Here is a 19,561-nt window from a genome sequence, read left to right on the forward strand (position 1 = left end):
CTAAAGGCAAAAAGAAATCCACTTCATTCATTTTTTTTTTTATTGCATTAGCAGGAAATTAATATTTTTGTTTTGATAAACGAAAACAATTCTATTGTGTGGTGGAAAAAAAGCAAACCTTTTTCTGGAGTAAAGAAGTTCTAGGACCAGTGGTCCCGATCTGCAGCTCCAAAGTGGCAGGTTCAGGTGTAATTTCAGAAAACATTGCTTTACACAAGGGGTGGTGGATGCACAGGGCAATCTCTCACTAGAGGCGACAGAGGCAAAACCAGTAAGAGTTTAAGGAAGCACGGGACAAGAACAGAGGATCATGAATTGCAAGGAAACGAAGGGCGCGCCAGAGATCAACCAGGGGGTGGAAAGTGGGCAGACTAGAGATGGGTCCTTGGCTGCTGTTATATTCTGCATTTCTGTGTTTTTCTAATGGTGAAGAATGGCAATAAAAGTCTCATGTGCGAAAACCTCATTAGCGAAGATATTAAACAGCATCTCCAAGTGTTCGGAAATTTGATGGTTGAAAGTTGGCAACCCTATTCCTGCACGTGACCGTCAGGTACTGACATGTGTCCTACTGCCTGCCGGAGGAGCCTTACAGAGTGTTCAACAATGAGACAGTGGGTACAGGAATGGTTTGGGTTTATGCGCATGGGATGAAATGCTTGCTAAGAGGGAAGCATGTGGAATTAGCCCCCTCTAATGGCAAGTAAAAAGAACTGCAGCATTAGAAAACAAGGGGCTCCTTATGGTTGGCTGGTACAAGGTCATCTTTATGAGTTCATTGTAGAGCTACTGTCTGAAGACCATAGGATTGCTAGTTCTAGTACTGGTTCGGGTAATTTTCTAACATTACCAATTCACAATAAATGATAAAGCATGATGAAACGACTCCTACCTAACACGCAGTCATTTGTTCTCAGTGAAAGAGAGCTTTGCAAGCCATAATATTCACTCTGTATCAACAGCAGAGTTTACAGTTAAATCAGTATTTAGTATTAATGTCTTTAAAATATTTCCCTCTTACTCTCTAAAATGTAATGTTTCCTTCAAGTAAAGAACAGCTATGACTGCAAGAGGATCACAAATCCCACAATATACACTTGATCCTATGAAGTCACTAAAATAAATCTCACATGGCAATGAAACAACAGGAGAGCAAGTCGGTGCCTACCGATTATGATCTCGACAGTGTTAGGAGCAGGGTTGAGAGGAAGGGTAAAAGACATGGGATGGAGCAAGGGTGCTGGATTAAGTATGGGCCATGTAACTATGTTACAATAAAAAGTGACTTAGACGGGGCGCTGATCCATGGCCAACCAAGATGGATGTATGATCTGAAAGCTGAATCCATCCTATACCATTGCTTTGAACCTGATTTTTGTGACCTCCAGTTGCCTTACTGTTAGAGGACATCTCGGGATGACGGACAAACGTAAAACTACTGATTTGAAATTATTTTCTTTTAGTTGGCATGCCTCTGATTTCACCAGTGATGAAGGCGGGCAGGCCACAGACGACTCTGGAGGAAAATGCTGCCTCTGCTTCTTCACTAGGCTCCTGCTCCGCTGATTTACCAACCAGAGATGAACTGTGAGGTTGGTTCTTAGAATTGCGAGCGAATATGAAACAGCACAAAAAGGACCTACTGGACTCTATTTCAGAGGTGAGAGATGATTTGGTGGCACTAAGCTCCCGGGTTGATGAGCTTGATGTGTGGGTGGGAAGGCCACGCTGATGCCATTAATAATTTAGTAGCGCAGCAACAGATTTTACAAAATGACAATACGTTTCTTGCTGAAAAAATGGAGGACATTGAAAATTGCTCTCGGCAATGTAACTTAAGGATACAGGGGGGGGGCTGCCCAAAACTGAAATTTATAAGGACGCATTAACAGTGGCTCAGAATATTTGTATCTTTACTACCCCTAACTAATCAAGCTTGATATTTCACTTGGATGCAGCTCCATCACTGCTCTCTACATTAATGGTGGGGGTGGAAGGGAAATAGAACCAAAGAGCTAAGAGAAACAGATAAGTATGAGAAAAAATGTGTGAAGCTTGCTGGGCAGACTGGATGGGCCGTTTGGTCTTCTTCTGCCGTCATTTCTATGTTTCTACTTGCTGCCAGGGAGGCGGAAGATTCTGCCGCTGAAGGCTCCATTTCTCTGGAGGTCATAGGGCGTTGGGCCCGAAGCCCAATAATAGGGCCCAGGACATTGTTTTGTGCTTGCATAGTTTTACACATAAATCCCTCATTTATGAGGTGGCGCGGAAACAATCCGAGTGGAAATGGGAAGATCATTCCATTACTGTCTACCAAGATCTCGCGCCAGCCACTCTGTGTAAGCGCTATGAGATGAGAGAGGTGACACGAGCCTTGCGTGCTGAACAAGTACGCTACCGATGGACTTTCCATTTTGGCCTGCATTTCACACTTAAAGGCACTACCTATAGAGTGAAATCTAACTCAGAAGCCTACCTATCAGTTTCAGCATGCCTAAGATGGCGACCAACGCACCCAAAACAGATACTTATCCCAGGTGGCAACGCGCTGCTAAAGGAGGTCGGAGGCTGCGTCGGCAGTTGGAAGATTCCCGCTCAGCTTTGTCTAATCAGGGCTGAGGAGTGTACATTACATTTTGCCTTCTGTTTTGCATTTTGTTGTATAGCCTGGCTACTGGTCAATCCTTACAGATTAATAGCTATAGTGGGCATTTCTAATATGTGGTAGTTTAAGCAATGTTTTTCAATTGCATTTTTTCTAGTTCACATGATGGATACTTACTTTTACTGCTCATTTTCTGTATAATGTTATGCTTGAGCATTCAGGGGGGTTGACTTCACTCCTTCTTTGGTTTGTCACTCTTGCCCCCAATGAGGAGACAGATCTGCAGTGGTGGACCGGCAGATCTTAGAATGGGTAGGAGGATTTTTGTGCGGGGGGGGGGGGGGTATTGCACATTATTATCTGTTATTCTGCACATTTGTTACAGCTTGGAACTTTTTTGTATAGGTCCCTTGAGAGTGATAATAGGGATACATGGGGTATGGTTCTCTGTACCCTCTAAATGGTGACCCGGATCTTTTCCCTTAATACATTTAGAAAACACCAGCTTTTATTTCATGAGCTAACTACTATTAGAGTAGCTATTGCATTTCTGCAGGAAACTTACTTAAGGAGGAGGCATGAATGTCTTCTATCTCATAAGGACTATCCATACTGGTTCTTGGCTGCTAGCACAGTGGGGATAAATATACTGGGTGGCCATTTTGATTTCTAATTCTTTTACACATGAGGTAGGTAATCTCTCAGTTCTCTGATCCATAAGGCAGGTATCTTTTACTAACACTTAGGGTAGGCAGAGAGATATTCACTCTAGTTAATTTATATTCCCCTAACTCTGTTCAGCATTCATTTTTTAAAAGGTTGGATATTTTACTTTCCCATGTGGAGGGGATTGTTCTTCTGGGAAAGGACTTCAACCTTACTAAAAACTTAAGTCTAGATAACTCGCAGCATTCCTCCTCTTCAAGAAGCGGAGCAAGGAAGATGCTTACCTCCCTTATATCTCAGTAGGGTTTTGGTCGATATTTGGAGGCAAAGGTACCCTACCCTCTCATGTTTATACTTTTTTTTCATCTCCCCATGGTATCATATTCCTGCATTGATTATTTTCTCATTAATAAGTTGTTGCAAAACCGGGAGATGGTCTGACATGTGCCTGTTTGGGTGGATGTTTCTTTAAGTGAGCAAATGCAGGAATATTTCCACCTTCAGGAACCCTGCCTCCCCTTCTCTGGCTCTGATTTGGGATGGTTCTAAAGCTGTGGTACGGGGCCTTTTAATATCGCAGGAATTTAAGCAATCTCAGTTAGGCAGTGAGATCAAACGGTTATCTCGTGCTCATATGCAGACCCAATCCAAATCTATATTTTGGAAACTATCAGGGGTTCGATCAGAGTTACAATCACTGGACAATGCTTTTTTTGGTCCATAAGCTTGAACTAACTAAACAGGAGTATTTTGAGGGCGGGATCAAGGAGGGACGTTATTTGGCAAGGCGTTTAAAAGCTCGTCATATTCAGAGCTCTATAGCTAAGGTTAAAAATATGCAGGGGGATATGGTTACCCAATCTATTGATATCCTGAACTGCTATACACAATTTTATGCAACTCTCTATAGCACAGATAAAGCCAGAGCTGCTGATGATATAGAGACTAACCTGTCCTCCATATAGGTCCCTTGTCTTTCGCTTGAGCAACAATGGTTTTTGGATAGCCCAATTAGCACTCCTGAGGTACTACAGATTATTAAGGTGGGTAAATCTCCGGGGTTAGATGGGCTCTCTAGTGATTACTATAAATGTCTCTCTCATATTTTAGTTGCTCTTCTAACGGATATGTTTAATTTTCTTCAGGAGGGAGGATCCTTGGCAGTCAATTCTAATGTGGCTGGCATCTTGGTTATTGCAAAACCAGGTAGGGACTCCACCATCTGCGGGTCTTGTAGACCGATCTCGCTTATTAATCTGGATCTTAAAATTTTAGCCAGAGTCTTGGCTGAATGCTTGGACAGGATTCTACCTTCCCTAGTTTACCATGATAAGGTAGGCTTCACTCCCCATCGGTCGGCAGCAGACAATGTTTGCAAAATTGTGGATCTGAATGGTGGGTGTTCCAACTATTCTGCTGTCTATAGATGCGGAGAAAGCATCTGATAGGGTGCACTGGTCCTTTTTGTTCAAGAAGCTGGAAAAAATGCAGTTTGGCCCTTTTTTCCTTCAGTGGATTAAGAAACTGTATGACTCACTGCAAGCCTGGGTGAAAGTTAATGGTGGCTATGGAGATGGCTTTCCAACAGGCCGGGTTACGCGGCAGGGGTGCCCACTGTCACCTTTGTTGTTCTCCCTTTTCCTGGAGTCTTTTACTGTTAAAGGATGCTTTTCAGATCAGATCCAAGGGGTCGGTATGGGTGACCTGAGGTTTAAGCTTTCTTATATTCACTGATATTCATTTTATCTTGACTGACCCAAGTTCCTGGCTTGTGGGTGTTTCAACTGAATCGAGCCATTTCAGTGCAATTTCTGGATTTAAAGTTAATTTTGAAAAATCTGAAATCTTGAACTTTAATTTGGATGGGCCTATTGTTTCCTTACGTCGTCAGGAATTTCTGTGGGCTAAACAAGCTTTAAAATATTTAGGGGATTATATTAGCTCTAATGTGGCCGATTTGTTTACTCTGAATTATGTGCCTTTGCCGAAGGGCTATAGGCAGAGACTTAGAAAAGTGGGATAGGGAGTACTTTTCATGGATAGGCTCATAGCTATAACTAAAATGAATATTCTCACCAGATTTCTTTATTTGTTTTTCACCTTACCTCTCTATTTGTCTGCTGTGATCCTGCGTTCTTGGCAGAAGAAGATCTTTAATTCTATATGGAAAAGGAGGCCACCCTAGGGTTTCGCAGGTGATATTATTCCAGCCTATGAAGTGGGGTGATTTAGGGGTCCCCAACTTAGTCTGGTACTTTGCAGCCTCCCAGCTTCAAGCACTTCTTGATTTTCATTGATCCTGTACTATAAAGCAATGGATCCTACTTGGTTTCATGCCTCTTGGTTTCATGCCACATTCCACCTGGTGCCCTTTTAGGCGCTATCTGTTAGCCTTGCAAACGACCTTGCGGGTGTGGTTTCAGCGGAGATCCAAGTTGGTTGGTAATAGCTCCTATTTTTACCTCTCACACCTTCCCTTTGTGCTTACATTCCAAGGCATTTGTTAGATGGAAAGATCATGGACTAACAAGAGCAGAACACGTCTTCTGTCATGGTGTGTGATATCTCCACTACGTATCGTATGGAGAAATTGAACTTTTTGGAGTATGCTCAACTTATGTATTTTATATCAGCACAACAGGCATCCTCGGCCTTGTGGCAGGGAAGGTCATTATTCGAAAACTTTTGTGGTCAAGCTGACAAGATAAAACGTTTAGTCTCTAAAATCTATTGCTTACTTAATGAGTGCATACCTAATAAATTCTCATATATACATGCCTCGGAGGTGGATTTGGGGGATACTTCAAGTGCTGAAAAATGAGATTCTAGTAAATGTTCCATCTCTGCTAGCCTCCAGGGGAACTGTTATAAATTGCTTTCTCAATGGTATTTTACTCCCGCCCTGCTTAACCACATATATTCTTCTATGTCTGATCTGTGCTGGAGGAATTGTGGTGCGGTAGGCACTTTCATACATATATGGTGGCATTGCAGAGTTAGAGTACCCTTTTGGCAACAAATTGCTGACTGGACATTGACTGTTGTAAGGACGGGGAATGTAAATGATGCTCATTAGATCTTATTTGGGATGCCTTTTGAGGGTATTGCTCTTCCTCAGCAACAACTGTGCCAACAAATTTTCATTGCAGCTAGATTTGAGGTTGCTTTATTTTGGAAGCACCCTGAGGTGCCCTCTTTTTAGGTGGTACAGTGTCACCTATTTAAACACTGTCATTTAGCTAACTTACATAAAAACATAAGAAATGCCATACTGGGTCAGACTAAAGGTCCATCAAGCCCAGTATTCTGTTTCCAACAGTGGCCAATCCAAGTCACAAATACCTGGGCAAGTACCCAAACATTAGATAAATCACAAGCTACTATTGTTTATTAATTACCATAATAGCAGTTTGTGGATTTAACCTCTAGGAACTTATCCAAATCTTTTTTAAACCAAGAAACACTAAGTGCTGAAACCACATCCCCTGGAAATGAATTCCAGAGCTTAACTATGCGCTGAGTGAAAAAGAATTTTCTTTGATTAGTTTTAAATGAGCTACTTGCTAACTTCATGGAGTGCCCCCTGGTCCTTCTATTATCTGACAGAATAAATAACCAATTTACATTAACTTGTTCAAGTCCTTTCATGATTTTTAAGACTTCTATCAGCATTACATCATAATCGTTTAAGGGTTTTTAAGAAAATGTGGGGTCCTTTGGGCAAATGGCGACAATCTCATGGCATGGGCACTCTCTAATATATACTTGGCATTTCACTGGGTGAGACTTGCTTCCAGTTTTGCATTTAGATGTATGCCCTTAAGGTGACTTTTTTGAGCTGATATCCTATGTACAGGATATATATATTACTTTTTTGACATTTGCAGAGTGCTTTTTGGTTATATTTAAATTTTGCGCACTTGAGAATGGGTGGGTTTGTGTTGTATACTGAGAATTTTGGATGTATATTTGTATTTTGCACTCTGATTTATTGTATTGGTTTTTTTTCAAGCATCCAATAAAAACTTCTAATTATTAAAAAAAAGTGACTTACACAAGGCATGGGCTTTCTAAAAGTGGTCAGGCTTCCATGGCTGGCAGCTGGGATGTATCCTTTGCAGTGTAGACTTTTGTAAGTGGGTTCCTGGGTGAGCCACTTGATCCTTATCTACCATCATCTATTGTGTCACTGTGTGATGCTTTTCCTAGCATGGCTGCTGCTAGAAGCCCCGAGGAATTCCAGGAGAGCAGCTTACAGCATTAAAAAAATAACACATTAAAGCATTTAAAAATAATACAGGGGGAATAGTACAGTTTGTTGTATAATACAGAAAAATTTGGAACAGGTCAAATTTTCTTATTATTAGGCACCTGACACAAATGTTGCTATTAAGATATTGGACTGTAGCTCATGAATTGGTTTCACAGACGTCTACAAATGGGGTCTCTTTCTGGAGTCTTGTAAGCAATAACTGTTAATTCTCTCTATTCTTTATTGAACTACGGTTCAGACGGTGATAATGTACTTACTAATGATGTTTTGTTTGAGAATCTTTTTCTTGCACTGGAAAAAATTGTTAAAGAGTTTAAAAAAAATTGTTAAAAAGGTGGCACTCAACCTGGTCCTCTGTCACATGGAGGTCAATATTTAGCAGGCCGATGAGCAGGAAAGTTACCTGGGTATTCAGCGGGACACACCCAGCTAACATTACCCGGGTAACTTCAGGGCAGCTATTTATCCGACCAGACTTACCTGGCTAACTTTGGCTGAACAGTGTCGAATATCAGCACTCACCAGCTAAAATTTAGCCAAAAGCTCCCAGTGCTGCCTCTTTTTACCCAGCTATATTTTGTCTGGGTAATTCATTACCCAGATACAATTTATCCAGGGAGTGGGGAAAAATATTTCAATCTCAGTCACCCGGACAAAACCTTTGAATATCGACTTCACAGTTTACTAAGGCTAGGTCTGTATTTAAAAATGACCTAGAGATGGGAACAAACTAATAGGATGACCAAATTTTCAGATGATACAAAATTATGCAGTGTACTTACATCTCAAGCGGATTGTGATGAACTGCAGGAGGCCCTTGTGAGACTGGAAGATTGGGCATCCAAATGGCAGATGAAATTTAATGTGGACAAGTGCAAGGTGGTGCATATAGGGAAAAATAACCCTTACTGTAGTTACACAATGTTAGGTTCCATATTAGGAGCTACCACCCAGGAAAAAGATCTAGGCATCATAGTGAGTAATATATTTAAATTGTCAGCTCAGTGTGCTGCGGCGGTCAAAAAAGCAAAAGGTATGTTAGGAATTATTAGGAAGGAAATGGAGAATAAAATAGAGAATGCCATAATGCCTCTGTATCGCTCCATGGTGAGACTGCAGCTTGAGTACTGTGTGCAGTTCTGGTTGCTGTATCTCAAAAAGGATATAACAGAAGTGCTATATTATATTATAACATATGGACTTTGTGAGCCGAACCCTTGTTCTATTGTGTAATATTCTCTATTTCTGACTAGTGTCCCCTTATGATGTAGATTTTACTCTAATTTGCTCTTGAAGGGGGAAGGGAGATATTTCGAGGGATGAAAACTGTTTGTTTAAATGTTCTATGGAATACTTAACTGTATATTTTTTAGATTAAAACATTTACACAAAAGAAAAAAGGTATAGCAGAATTAGGCAAGGTACAGAGATGGGCGACCAGAATGATAACTGGGATGGAATGGCTACCCTTTGAGAAAAGGCTAAAGAGGTTAGAGCCTTTCGGCCTTATCTTGGTACACCCCTACTCCGCCTTTAAAAGCAATGCTCACGTAGAACAGCATGAGCCTTGTGCAAGTCATCATCTGTGTATGATTTACACACATACCAATGCTAGCATCATCACTATAGATCTGATATCAATACAGTGATAAAAACCTTTTTATTTAAAACAACGTTCCCAATCCAGGAACAATATTAAAGAGCTATTTCATACAGTTCAATAACTAACCGATCTAACTGTCAGAGGTCCTCACGATTCAAGCTCACTATTGAATCATTCCAAAAGTGAACATTTTGCAACCTTTATTGAATAAAAGATCATGAGCGTTTGTGCAAAATGTAAACCTACCATTGACTTCCCACTGCAGCAAGCTATAGAGGAAATCTGGGAAGACTTTTCCCCTATCTCACAAAGTGAAACAACTCAAATCATTTCCAACATGAACCACTCTTCTTCTCTCTAGAACCCATGTTCTACATCTCATTACTCCACATATTACTGGTATTGTCAATTTATATCTACCCCTAATTCCTGAAGCAAGCCTCTGTGCGACCATTCTTTAAAAAGTCTTCCCTTGATGCAACTTGTTTTGTGAATTACTGTCCAATATTGTCACTTCCTTTTCTGACTAAAGTAATTGGAGCTGTCATTCATAGACAACTAATAGAATACCTTGAGAGCCATTCAGTCCTCGATTCCTATCAGTTTGGTTTCGGAACTGACTGAAATACTGATGTGATACTCCAAGGCTTTGATGTGGGAAAACCCTTTGTGCTTATAAGTGTTAGATCTGCTTAACCAGTGTTTGATCTGCTTAAGTGTTTGATATGCTTAACCATCACATTTTACTTTACCGCTCGCAAGAACGAGGAATTTCTGGTACAGTTTTGAAAAGGTTCAGCTCTTACCTAACACTTCGTCAACAACAAATTCTAACTGGCTCATCTACTGCATCTTGGCATAATATTGATACCGATGTTCCCCAAGGCTCTGCACTTTCAACCACTCTTTTAGACCCTATATGCAAAGTCTTGTCTTGATGTTTATTACCTAATTTACGCTCATGACATCCAGTTGTTTTCCCTGTTTTTTCCACCTGGCCTGAGACAATCCAGATGGTCTCTCTATGCCTATCATCAATTAAAGTCTGCTTATCACACAACAAACTCACATTAAACCTAGAAAAACCAGAGATTATGATCCTGGATGGCACCTCCTCATGAGATAAACCTCCTCCTTTTACATTTGAGGACCACCAAATCCCGATAGTATCCCAAGTTACAAACCTAGAGATTATCGTAAATTCAAATCTCTCTCTATTCAATCACAAATTAATGGTGTAACAAAAGCAACATTTTTTAAAATTAAAATTCTTAAACATCTCAAAACCCTTGCTTGAAGTTAATAATTTTAGAACAGTTCTCCAGGTTCTATTATTCACTCTATCTTGGAATTCCTGTCTCTGTATTAAGACCTTTACAGAGCGTGCAAAACTCTGCTGCTTGTTTACTAACTGGTTCAGAAGAAGACAAAATATCATGTGGATTCTGCTTAATCTCCATTGGCTGCAGTATCATGGTGCATGCAAGACAAAGTCACCAACATAATTCATAGGTTTCATTAGAAAAACCAAAACAACCATGGAGCAGTGCCCTATTAAAAATGTACATTCCAAGGGTAAGAGAAAAGGGAGGAAAGTATGCGCTTAGAAGCTTACAATCATATGATATGTAAAAGAGTGTAATATATATCATATGCCCTTCTTTGTTGGATGTTTGTTGCTTTTCCTAAAATAAAAAACAGATTTACCATAAAAATGTACATTCCATCTAGAACACTGTGCTCATCGCAATCCAGGCTCCTTACTGTTCCATCTCTATAGCTCACACATCTCTCTGACACCAGAGAACACATGTAATAAAATGTTATTTACCTTTTCAGTCACCAGTGTGACATTGTAGAACTCTCTGCCTATACTCGTTGGAAACACCTCCTGCTCAAAATCTTAAAAAAAAAAAATTGAAAACTCGCCTTTTCAAGTTGGCCTTGATCTTGAAGCCTAGCTATTATTAGCTCTGCTCAGGTCCTTGATTTTGAAAGTCTAGGTATTGCTAGATCTACCTAGGTCCTCTGTTTGGACTCCATGTTTTTATGCAAATGACATTTTATTTAAGTTACCTTTTGTATTATGTTGTTTGTTTTTTAGATATTTTTACTTGCTTTTATCTATGTATGGTTTTTACTGGAAACCACCTTGAATCTCTGATTAGGCAGTCTAAAAACCTCAAATAAAAAATAAATGAGTGAAGTGGGACAGGTAAATGCAAATCAGTTATGTGTTCAAAAAATAAAAAGATTAGGGGACACTACATGAAGTCACCAAGTAGCACATTTAAAACAAATTGGTAAACATTTTTTCACTCAATGTAAAATTAAGCTCTAGAATTCATTGATGGAGGATGTGGTAAAGGCAGTTAATATAGCTGGGTTTAAAAAAGGTTTGGACATGTTCCTGGAGGAAAAGCCCATAAACTGTTATGGGCACGAGAGGCGTCGAAAAAGTCATGGGATAGGAGGTGATGTCCTTTTGTGGATTGCAAGCTGGTTAAAAGATAGTAAACAGAGAATAGGATTAAATGGTCTGTTTTCACAGTGGAAAAAGGTAAACAGTGGAGTGCCTCAGGGATCTGTACTTTGACCGGTGCTTTTTAATATATTTGTAAATGATCTGGAAAGGAGTACGACGAATGAAGTGATCAGATTTGTGGATGACACAAAATTATGCAGAGTAGTTAAATCTCAAGTGGATTGGGATAAATTGCAGGAGGACCTTGCAAGACTGGAAGATTGGGCTTCCAAATGACAAATTGAATTTAATGTGCAAAGTGATGCATATAGGAAAAAATAACTCTTGCTGTAGTTACACAATATTAGGTTCTATCTTAGGAGTTACCACCCAGGAAAGAGATCTAGGCGTCAAAGTGAAATTGAAATTGTTGGCTCAGTGTGCTGTGGCGATCAAAAAAGCAAACAAAATGTTAGGAATTATTAGGAAGGGAATGACAAATAAAACGATGGATGTCATAATGCCTCTGTATTTCTCCATGGTGAGACCGCACCTTGAATACTGAGTGTAATTCTGGTCACCGCATCTCAAAAAAGATATAGTTGCACTAGAGAAAATGCCGAGAAGGGCAATCTTACTAAGCCCTATGAGGAAAGGCTTAGGAAGTTAGGGCTGTTCAGTTTGGAGAAGATATGATAGAGTTCTACAAATACATGAAAGGAATTGAACAAGTTAATCTAAATTATTATTTACTCTCTCAGATAACAGAAGGACTAGGGGGCACTCCATGAAGTTAGCAAGTAGCTCATTTAAAACAAATTGAAGAAAATTCTTTTTCACTCAGGGTATAGTTAAGCTCTGGAATTCATTGCCAGAGAATGTGGTTACAGCAGTTAGTGTAACTGGATTTAAAAAAGGTTTGGATAAGTTCCTAGAGGAAAAATCCATAAATTGCTATTAATTAATAAACAATGGTAGCTTGAGATTTATTTAATGTTTGGGTACTTGCCAGATACTTGTGGCTTGGATTGGCCACTTTTGGAAACAGGATACTGGGACTTGACAGACCCTTGCTCTGACCCAGTATGGCATATCTTATGTTACTAAGTAGACTTGTGAAAAGTCACTATTTATGCCTGGGTGTTAGCAGCATGGGATCTATCTACTATTTGGAATCCTGCCAGGTACTTGTGACTTTGATTGGACATTGCTGGAACCAGGATACTGGTCTTGATGGATCCGTGGTGTGACCCTGTATAACAGTTATTATGTACTTAATATATATAAGCCTGAGGGCAAGGCAAAGTATAGCTGTGTTTAAAAAAGGATTGGATAAGTTCTTGGAGGAGAAGTCCATTACCTGCTATTAAGTTCACTTAAAGAATAGCCACTGCCATTAGCAATGGTAACATGGAATAGACTTAGTTTTTGGGTACTTGCCAGGTTCTTATGGCCTGGATTGGCCACTGTTGGAAACAGGATGCTGGGCTTGATGGATCCTTGGTCTGACCCAGTATGGCATGTTCTTATGTTCTTATGAAAGTGCATGGATTATTTTGATTGTTTCTTGAGCACTATGGAAAAAGTTAAGCTGCATAACTAATTAAGGCATGAATGGAAAGCTCTGTTGGCAGATTTGTGCTTGTTTAAGGATGTGAACTCTTTGCTTACAGTAACTGTCACTCATATTATAATGCATAGCAAAACTTAATGTAGAAATTATAACATTGGGAGCATTTACATTTATTTATTTAAAAGTTCTTATGTATCGCCTATAAGGAGAAATCTCCTTCATGATGTCGAGAACAGGAAAGAGAAACTTATTTCTATCACTAAGGCTGTCATCTTTTTTTGCAATGCAGGTACTGGAAATACAAAATAAAGGGGCAGATAATGATACAAGGCCAGTCTAGTCTAGACATTTAACCATTCATGTTGCAATACTGCAGACTCTACTTGACCGCTGACTTTTACCCTGGCTTTTTCCTACAAATAAGGATCATCTGTGCTTATCTCAGGCTTTCTTGAATTCTGCTACTGATTTTGCCTCCACCTTCAACCCTAGGAGGCTCTTTCATGCTTCCATCACCCTGTTGGTCAAGTAGTATTACCTCCTACCATAACCCCTTGTTCTACTGAAAAATGCTTGCCTTTCGTGCACCGTTTATACCTTTGAGGTATATGAACACCTCCAAAATATGTATGCCTCAGAGTAGAACATGGAAAAGAGGAATATTATGGTCTTTAAGCATCACTAAGGGCTTATGGCAGGGGTTTTCAAACTTTATTTCTCAGGGTCCATTGGAAGAGAAACATTTGGCCCCCATGATCCTAACAATATCTTCAGACTTGAGTTTTCATAAAAAACGAGGAAGAATAATTGCTTGCTACAACCATGTCACATTGAGCATAACAACTAAAATTAGATATTGGTGTTACTTGTAAACCTCTTTTTCTTTTTATCTGGCGACTTCTTCCTGTTCCTTTGGGCCTCCCAACTCAGTTGGAACCAGGGCTGGGATCCTGGTGCCATGAGCCTTCATTCTCAACTACCTAGGGCTTTTCCCCCTATTTTATGTTGCACAACTTCTCTAGAATCACATTCCAATGCCTAATGCAAAAGTTTTCAATCCTGTCCTCAAGACCCCCTGCAGCCAATCAAGTGTTCAGGATATCCCTAATGAATACGCATAAGAGAGATTTTCGTGCACGGACTCCAGAATGCAGATGTATCTCATGCATATTCATTGCAGACAACCTGAAAACCCAACTGGTTGCGGAGTATTCAAGAACAGAGTTAAAAAACCTCTGCTGTAATGACTAGCCCATGCATCAGAAGGTTTTGAAACTTCTGCATTAAACTGAAGCATGGTGCATGACAAAATAATCATCCATCAGCCCCTCTTACTGTTCCTCATTCTACAGTGAACTGCATTGTCTCCAACTAGAACCAACATGGTGTGTGCAAGGGGCTCCTTCAGTCATTCAGAAGCTGCAAACTGAAACAGAAACAGTTGAAAGAGCTCTTCTGCTGGTTGCAGATGCCCTATTTTTTTACACGACTGAAACACCAGATATCTTACTTTGCCAAAACCTGAACTCATGGAGAGCTAGTGGGTTCCAAATTTTGCAAAGCACGTTCTCCCAACCCTAAATAGATCCTTGGAGTCCTATTTCTCAGTTCTATGCCCCAGCCCTATTCTCTCTCTCTTCATTAGCCACTTTCATGGCATGTTCTGTAATGGGGATTAAACTACCTACATGACGTTGGCCGTCACAAGGAGATCTGCGTTGTCAAACAGGATCACCTCTGGCACCTCCACAATGATGACATAGATGAATTCGATGACCAACATGAGGATCAGTTTTCCAATGCAGCTGATCTGAAGGAACACGGAGCAGGCCAAAAGGCTCAGGAGGATGCAGTAGGTAAAGTACTAGGAAAACAAACAGGGGAAAAATCGTGAGAGAAAGATGATATCCATAAGCTGTTAGGGAAGTTAAAACTATTAAGAGTCTAAAACGTATCTCAGGAGCCCTTACCAAACTACAACTTGAAATCTGGTAGTGGGAGGCTTAAAGGTGGGTCCCTCGGGACAGTCACTCAGGAAGTGTATTATCCTATTAACTTGACAGCATAAACATTATGACAGCACATCCTGTTCTGATGTGGACTGTGAGGGCTGTGAATCTGTAGAAGATTCTAAATGAGTTCTCCATGGAAATGGCTTGGGAATTCCCTTGTATTTAAAGGAGAGACGTAATCAAACACACAGAGAACAGTTTTTGGCTTATCTCAGAAAAAAAAAATGGTAAAAAGCTTCCTGGTCTTTTATTTTTTGAGGGGGAGGGTTTTTGACAGGTTTCTAGATTTTTGTTGGGTTTTTTTTTTCTGAAATGCTCTTCTCTCTCCCAGCACCTTAGATGTGCCCACCTGGAGCAGATCCCAAGGATTATAATCATTTATACATTATACACTGTCACAAAGTATCAGGTGCACCAAGGCAGGCTGCCAAAAAATACAAGCATTAGGGTAATGGCGTCACACATGGTATTTATTCACCACCCTAATTGACAATGACCTTTATTATTGCTAATGATTTTGCCACAAAAATAGACACATCACACGCCAATATCAGACAGCCCCAGAGAGGGAGAACCAGCGAGAGAGAAAGGGAGATGCCCTAATCCCTCACCGAGATGTTTTAAAGAAAGTAAAATTTCAAGAGGGAGATGGTGAAAAATGAGTACCGGTTTTGGTCAGAAAGGACAGTATTTAGAGCTGGCCGCACTGAATACATTATAATTAGAAGTGGCTCATCAGTGACAATTATGATCTGTCTCATGACCAAGAGAGCGGGGGATAGCTCCCTTTAGCATTTCCAAGGCGGCTCTATGGTCAGACAGGAGGTGTCAGGAGCAATATTTGGTTATCCCTTATCCCTAGCCCACTGCGCACAGGCCTGAACTGGAATCTAAAACAAACTAAAATCTAAATCTAAAACTAAAATCTAAATCTAAATCTAAATCTAAAATCTAAATCTAAATCTAAAACTGGAATCTAAAACAAACAGTAAAAGTGCTGAACCCCTACGATACTTACTGCCTGCATTAAAGCCACTACCCGTTATAGCCACCGTAGTATCCAGTCCAGCCACTCCAGCATCCAGCTTCCAGTCCAGCCACTCCAGCATCCAGTCCAGCCACTCCAGCTTCCAGCATCCAGTCCAGCCACTCCAGCATCCAGCATCCAGTCCAGCCACTCCAGCATCCAGTCCAGCCACTCCAGCATCCAGCTTCCAGTCCAGCCACTCCAGCTTCCAGCATCCAGTCCAGCCACTCCAGCATCCAGTCCAGCCACTCCAGCATCCAGCTTCCAGTCCAGCCACTCCAGCATCCAGCTTCCAGTCCAGCCACTCCAGCATCCAGCTTCCAGTCCAGCCACTCCAGCATCCAGTCCAGCCACTCCAGCTTCCAGCATCCAGTCCAGCCACTCCAGCATCCAGTCCAGCCACTCCAGCTTCCAGCATCCAGTCCAGCCACTCCAGCATCCAGTCCAGCCACTCCAGCTTCCAGTCCAGCCACTCCAGCATCCAGCTTCCAGTCCAGCCACTCCAGCATCCAGTCCAGCCACTCCAGCTTCCAGCATCCAGTCCAGCCACTCCAGCATCCAGTCTAGCCACTCCAGCATCCAGCATCCAGTCCAGCCACTCCAGCATCCAGTCCAGCAAACTAAGAAGAATGTCTCCATCCTTTCCAATCCCAATCCTCCCTCACGGTCCACCTTCCAAAGGACATTCAACTCGACACGCCCACTACCAGAACCTTAAATCCATCTCTCCAATCATGATCACTCCCATTACCCAAATGCTAGGCCTCACACTATTTACGTTAACACTATTCAATGCACAATCCCTAACTAAAAAATCAGTAATACTAAATGACTATCTCATCGATGTGAAACCGGACATATGCGCAATTACTGAGACATGGCTCAAACCTTCAGACACTGCAATAATTAACCAACTACCCACAGAGACATACAACTTCTTCTCCATCCCACGTCAGGGAAAAAAAAAAAAAGGAGGAGGAATCCTCCTAGCTACAAAAAAGGTCCTCAGATTCACTCAACACTCCTCCAATACCGACTCGAAACTCGAATTTGGCTTCTTCACATCAGACAAACTCCAAATTTTACTTCTCTACGCTCCTCCAGGTTTACTGGAAACAGACGCATCTCCCCTGGTCGAACTAACTACCTCCCTTATCAATCTAGACGCCCCAGCGATAATCTTAGGTGACTTCAACCTGCACATCGACAACTCCAAATTATCACCCAACTGCGAAGCCTTACTCACAGCATACTCCGCTTTAGGTTTCACTCAACTAGTTAACAAACCCACACACAAAGCTGGACACACGTTAGACCTTATCTTCATCAATACAGCAATCAAACTGGCCCAACACCCAACCTGCACGAAGGTACCATGGTCAGATCACTCCCTCATAACTTCCTCATTCTCAATAAAAGATACCAGTCCAACTTGCATACCCTCACATTGCTTTACTTACAGGAAAACATGCACCACAGAAGATCTTAGCAATCACCTATTATCACATCTCACCCAAGTAGACTTCACCAACCCGAATTCAGCGCTTCGATCTTGGAACAACATCACGGAATCGATAGCCAACAAGCTATGCCCCCTAACAACAAAAAAACCTCACCCCAACTCGTCCAAAAGACAACCATGGTTTACTCTAGAGCTAAGAAAGCTTAAATTATTGCTAAGACAATATGAGGCTAAATGGCGTAAAAACCCATGCACCATCACTCTATCCACCTATAAATCTACTCTTCACCAATACAAATCCAATACATTAAGATCCAAAAGGAACTACTACGCATCCAAGATCCACCACCTAATCTTCGACGCTAAAGCCCTCTTTAGCTACGTCTCCAACCTCACTCAAATAAACTCATCAGAAATCGCTCTCAACCAAGCCAAATCCAAAGCGGAAGAACTAGCGCTATTTTTCAATAACAAAATCAGCAAACTTCTAACTCAGCTGCCCTCTAACACCGCATCTACTTCTATACCACCTCAGACTACCTTCAAAAATTCCCGCTTAGAAGAACTGGAACTAACTTCTTCCATCGAGATCCAAGGTATTCTACGGAAAATGAAACCATCTTCTCACCCTTCGGACCACATCCCCTCGAAATTGCTTCTATCAATTCCCGACTCCATCTCCAAATCCCTGTCAGACATCATAAATTGCTCAATAACACAAGGTTCTTACCCAGATGACCTAAAATTGGCCTCTCTTAAACCATTACTGAAGAAACCTAATCTAGATCCTAATGACCCAAACAACTACAGACCTATCGCCAACCTCCCCTTCATAGCTAAGATTATGGAGAAACTGGTGAACACCCGACTCTCAAACTACATTGAAGAAAACAACCTCCTATTCCCATCACAATACGGTTTCCGCAAAACACTAAGCACGGAGTCCCTCCTCATTTCCTTAACGGATCACCTCATCCTGGGCCTCGATAAAGGGCAAGCCTTCTTACTGATCCTACTGGACCTTTCTTCAGCCTTTGACACCGTCAATCATGCCTTACTCATCAACCAGTTAGCCTCCATAGGCATCTCAGGCACAGCACTATCTTGGTTCATATCATTTCTCAGCAATAGAGGATACAAGGTCAAGATACAGAACAAAGAATCCTCTCAACATCCGTCGTCAGTAGGAGTCCCACAGGGGTCCTCCCTGTCTCCTACTTTATTTAACATTTACCTTATACCATTATGCCAACTTCTCACCGACCTCAACCTCAAACACTACCTTTACGCGGACGATATCCAGGTCCTGATACCCATTAAGGATTCCTTCGCAAAAACTCTGGCTTACTGGGATACATGCCTTCAAAAAATTAAACTCCTCCTCACCAGCCTAAATTTGGTATTAAACTCCGGCAAAACTGAACTCCTGCTCATCGCCTCAGAAAATAACACCATCACCTCTGCACAACAAGCCACGCCAAAAATCACACAAGTGAGAGACCTAGGAGTCCTAATTGATAATCGCCTGAATTTCAAAGCCACTATTAACAAAACCACCAAAGACTGTTTCTACAAACTACAAGTGCTGAAAAGAATTAGACCTCTTTTCCATGCCCAAGATTTTAGAACCATTCTACAAGCAATTATTTTTTCAAAATTAGACTATTGTAACACCATCCTACTCGGCCTTCCCGCCTCATACACTAAACCGCTCCAGATGGTGCAAAATGCAGCTGCACGAATTCTGACAAATACCAGGAGAAGGGACCACATAACCCCCATACTAAAGAGCCTCCATTGGCTACCCATACACTTTAGAATAATATACAAGGCCATTCTCACCACATACAAAATCACCCACCAACTGGCTCCCATC

General features: G+C 41.2%; 1 protein-coding gene across 2 annotated transcripts in view; it reads right to left on the reverse strand.

Moving 5' to 3' along the window:
- ADCY5 (adenylate cyclase 5) overlaps window positions 1–19,561 on the reverse strand; it is a 472,164-nt gene that overhangs the window by 33,646 nt on the left and 418,957 nt on the right. For both annotated transcript variants that reach the window (XM_029605225.1, XM_029605224.1), the window contains exon 15: window positions 14,873–15,048. In XM_029605225.1, the coding sequence (XP_029461085.1) occupies window positions 14,873–15,048 (176 nt within the window). The remainder of the gene's footprint in view (window positions 1–14,872; window positions 15,049–19,561) is intronic.

This window comes from Rhinatrema bivittatum, chromosome 6 (assembly GCF_901001135.1).
Source record: "Rhinatrema bivittatum chromosome 6, aRhiBiv1.1, whole genome shotgun sequence".
Lineage (NCBI taxonomy): Eukaryota > Metazoa > Chordata > Amphibia > Gymnophiona > Rhinatrematidae > Rhinatrema > Rhinatrema bivittatum.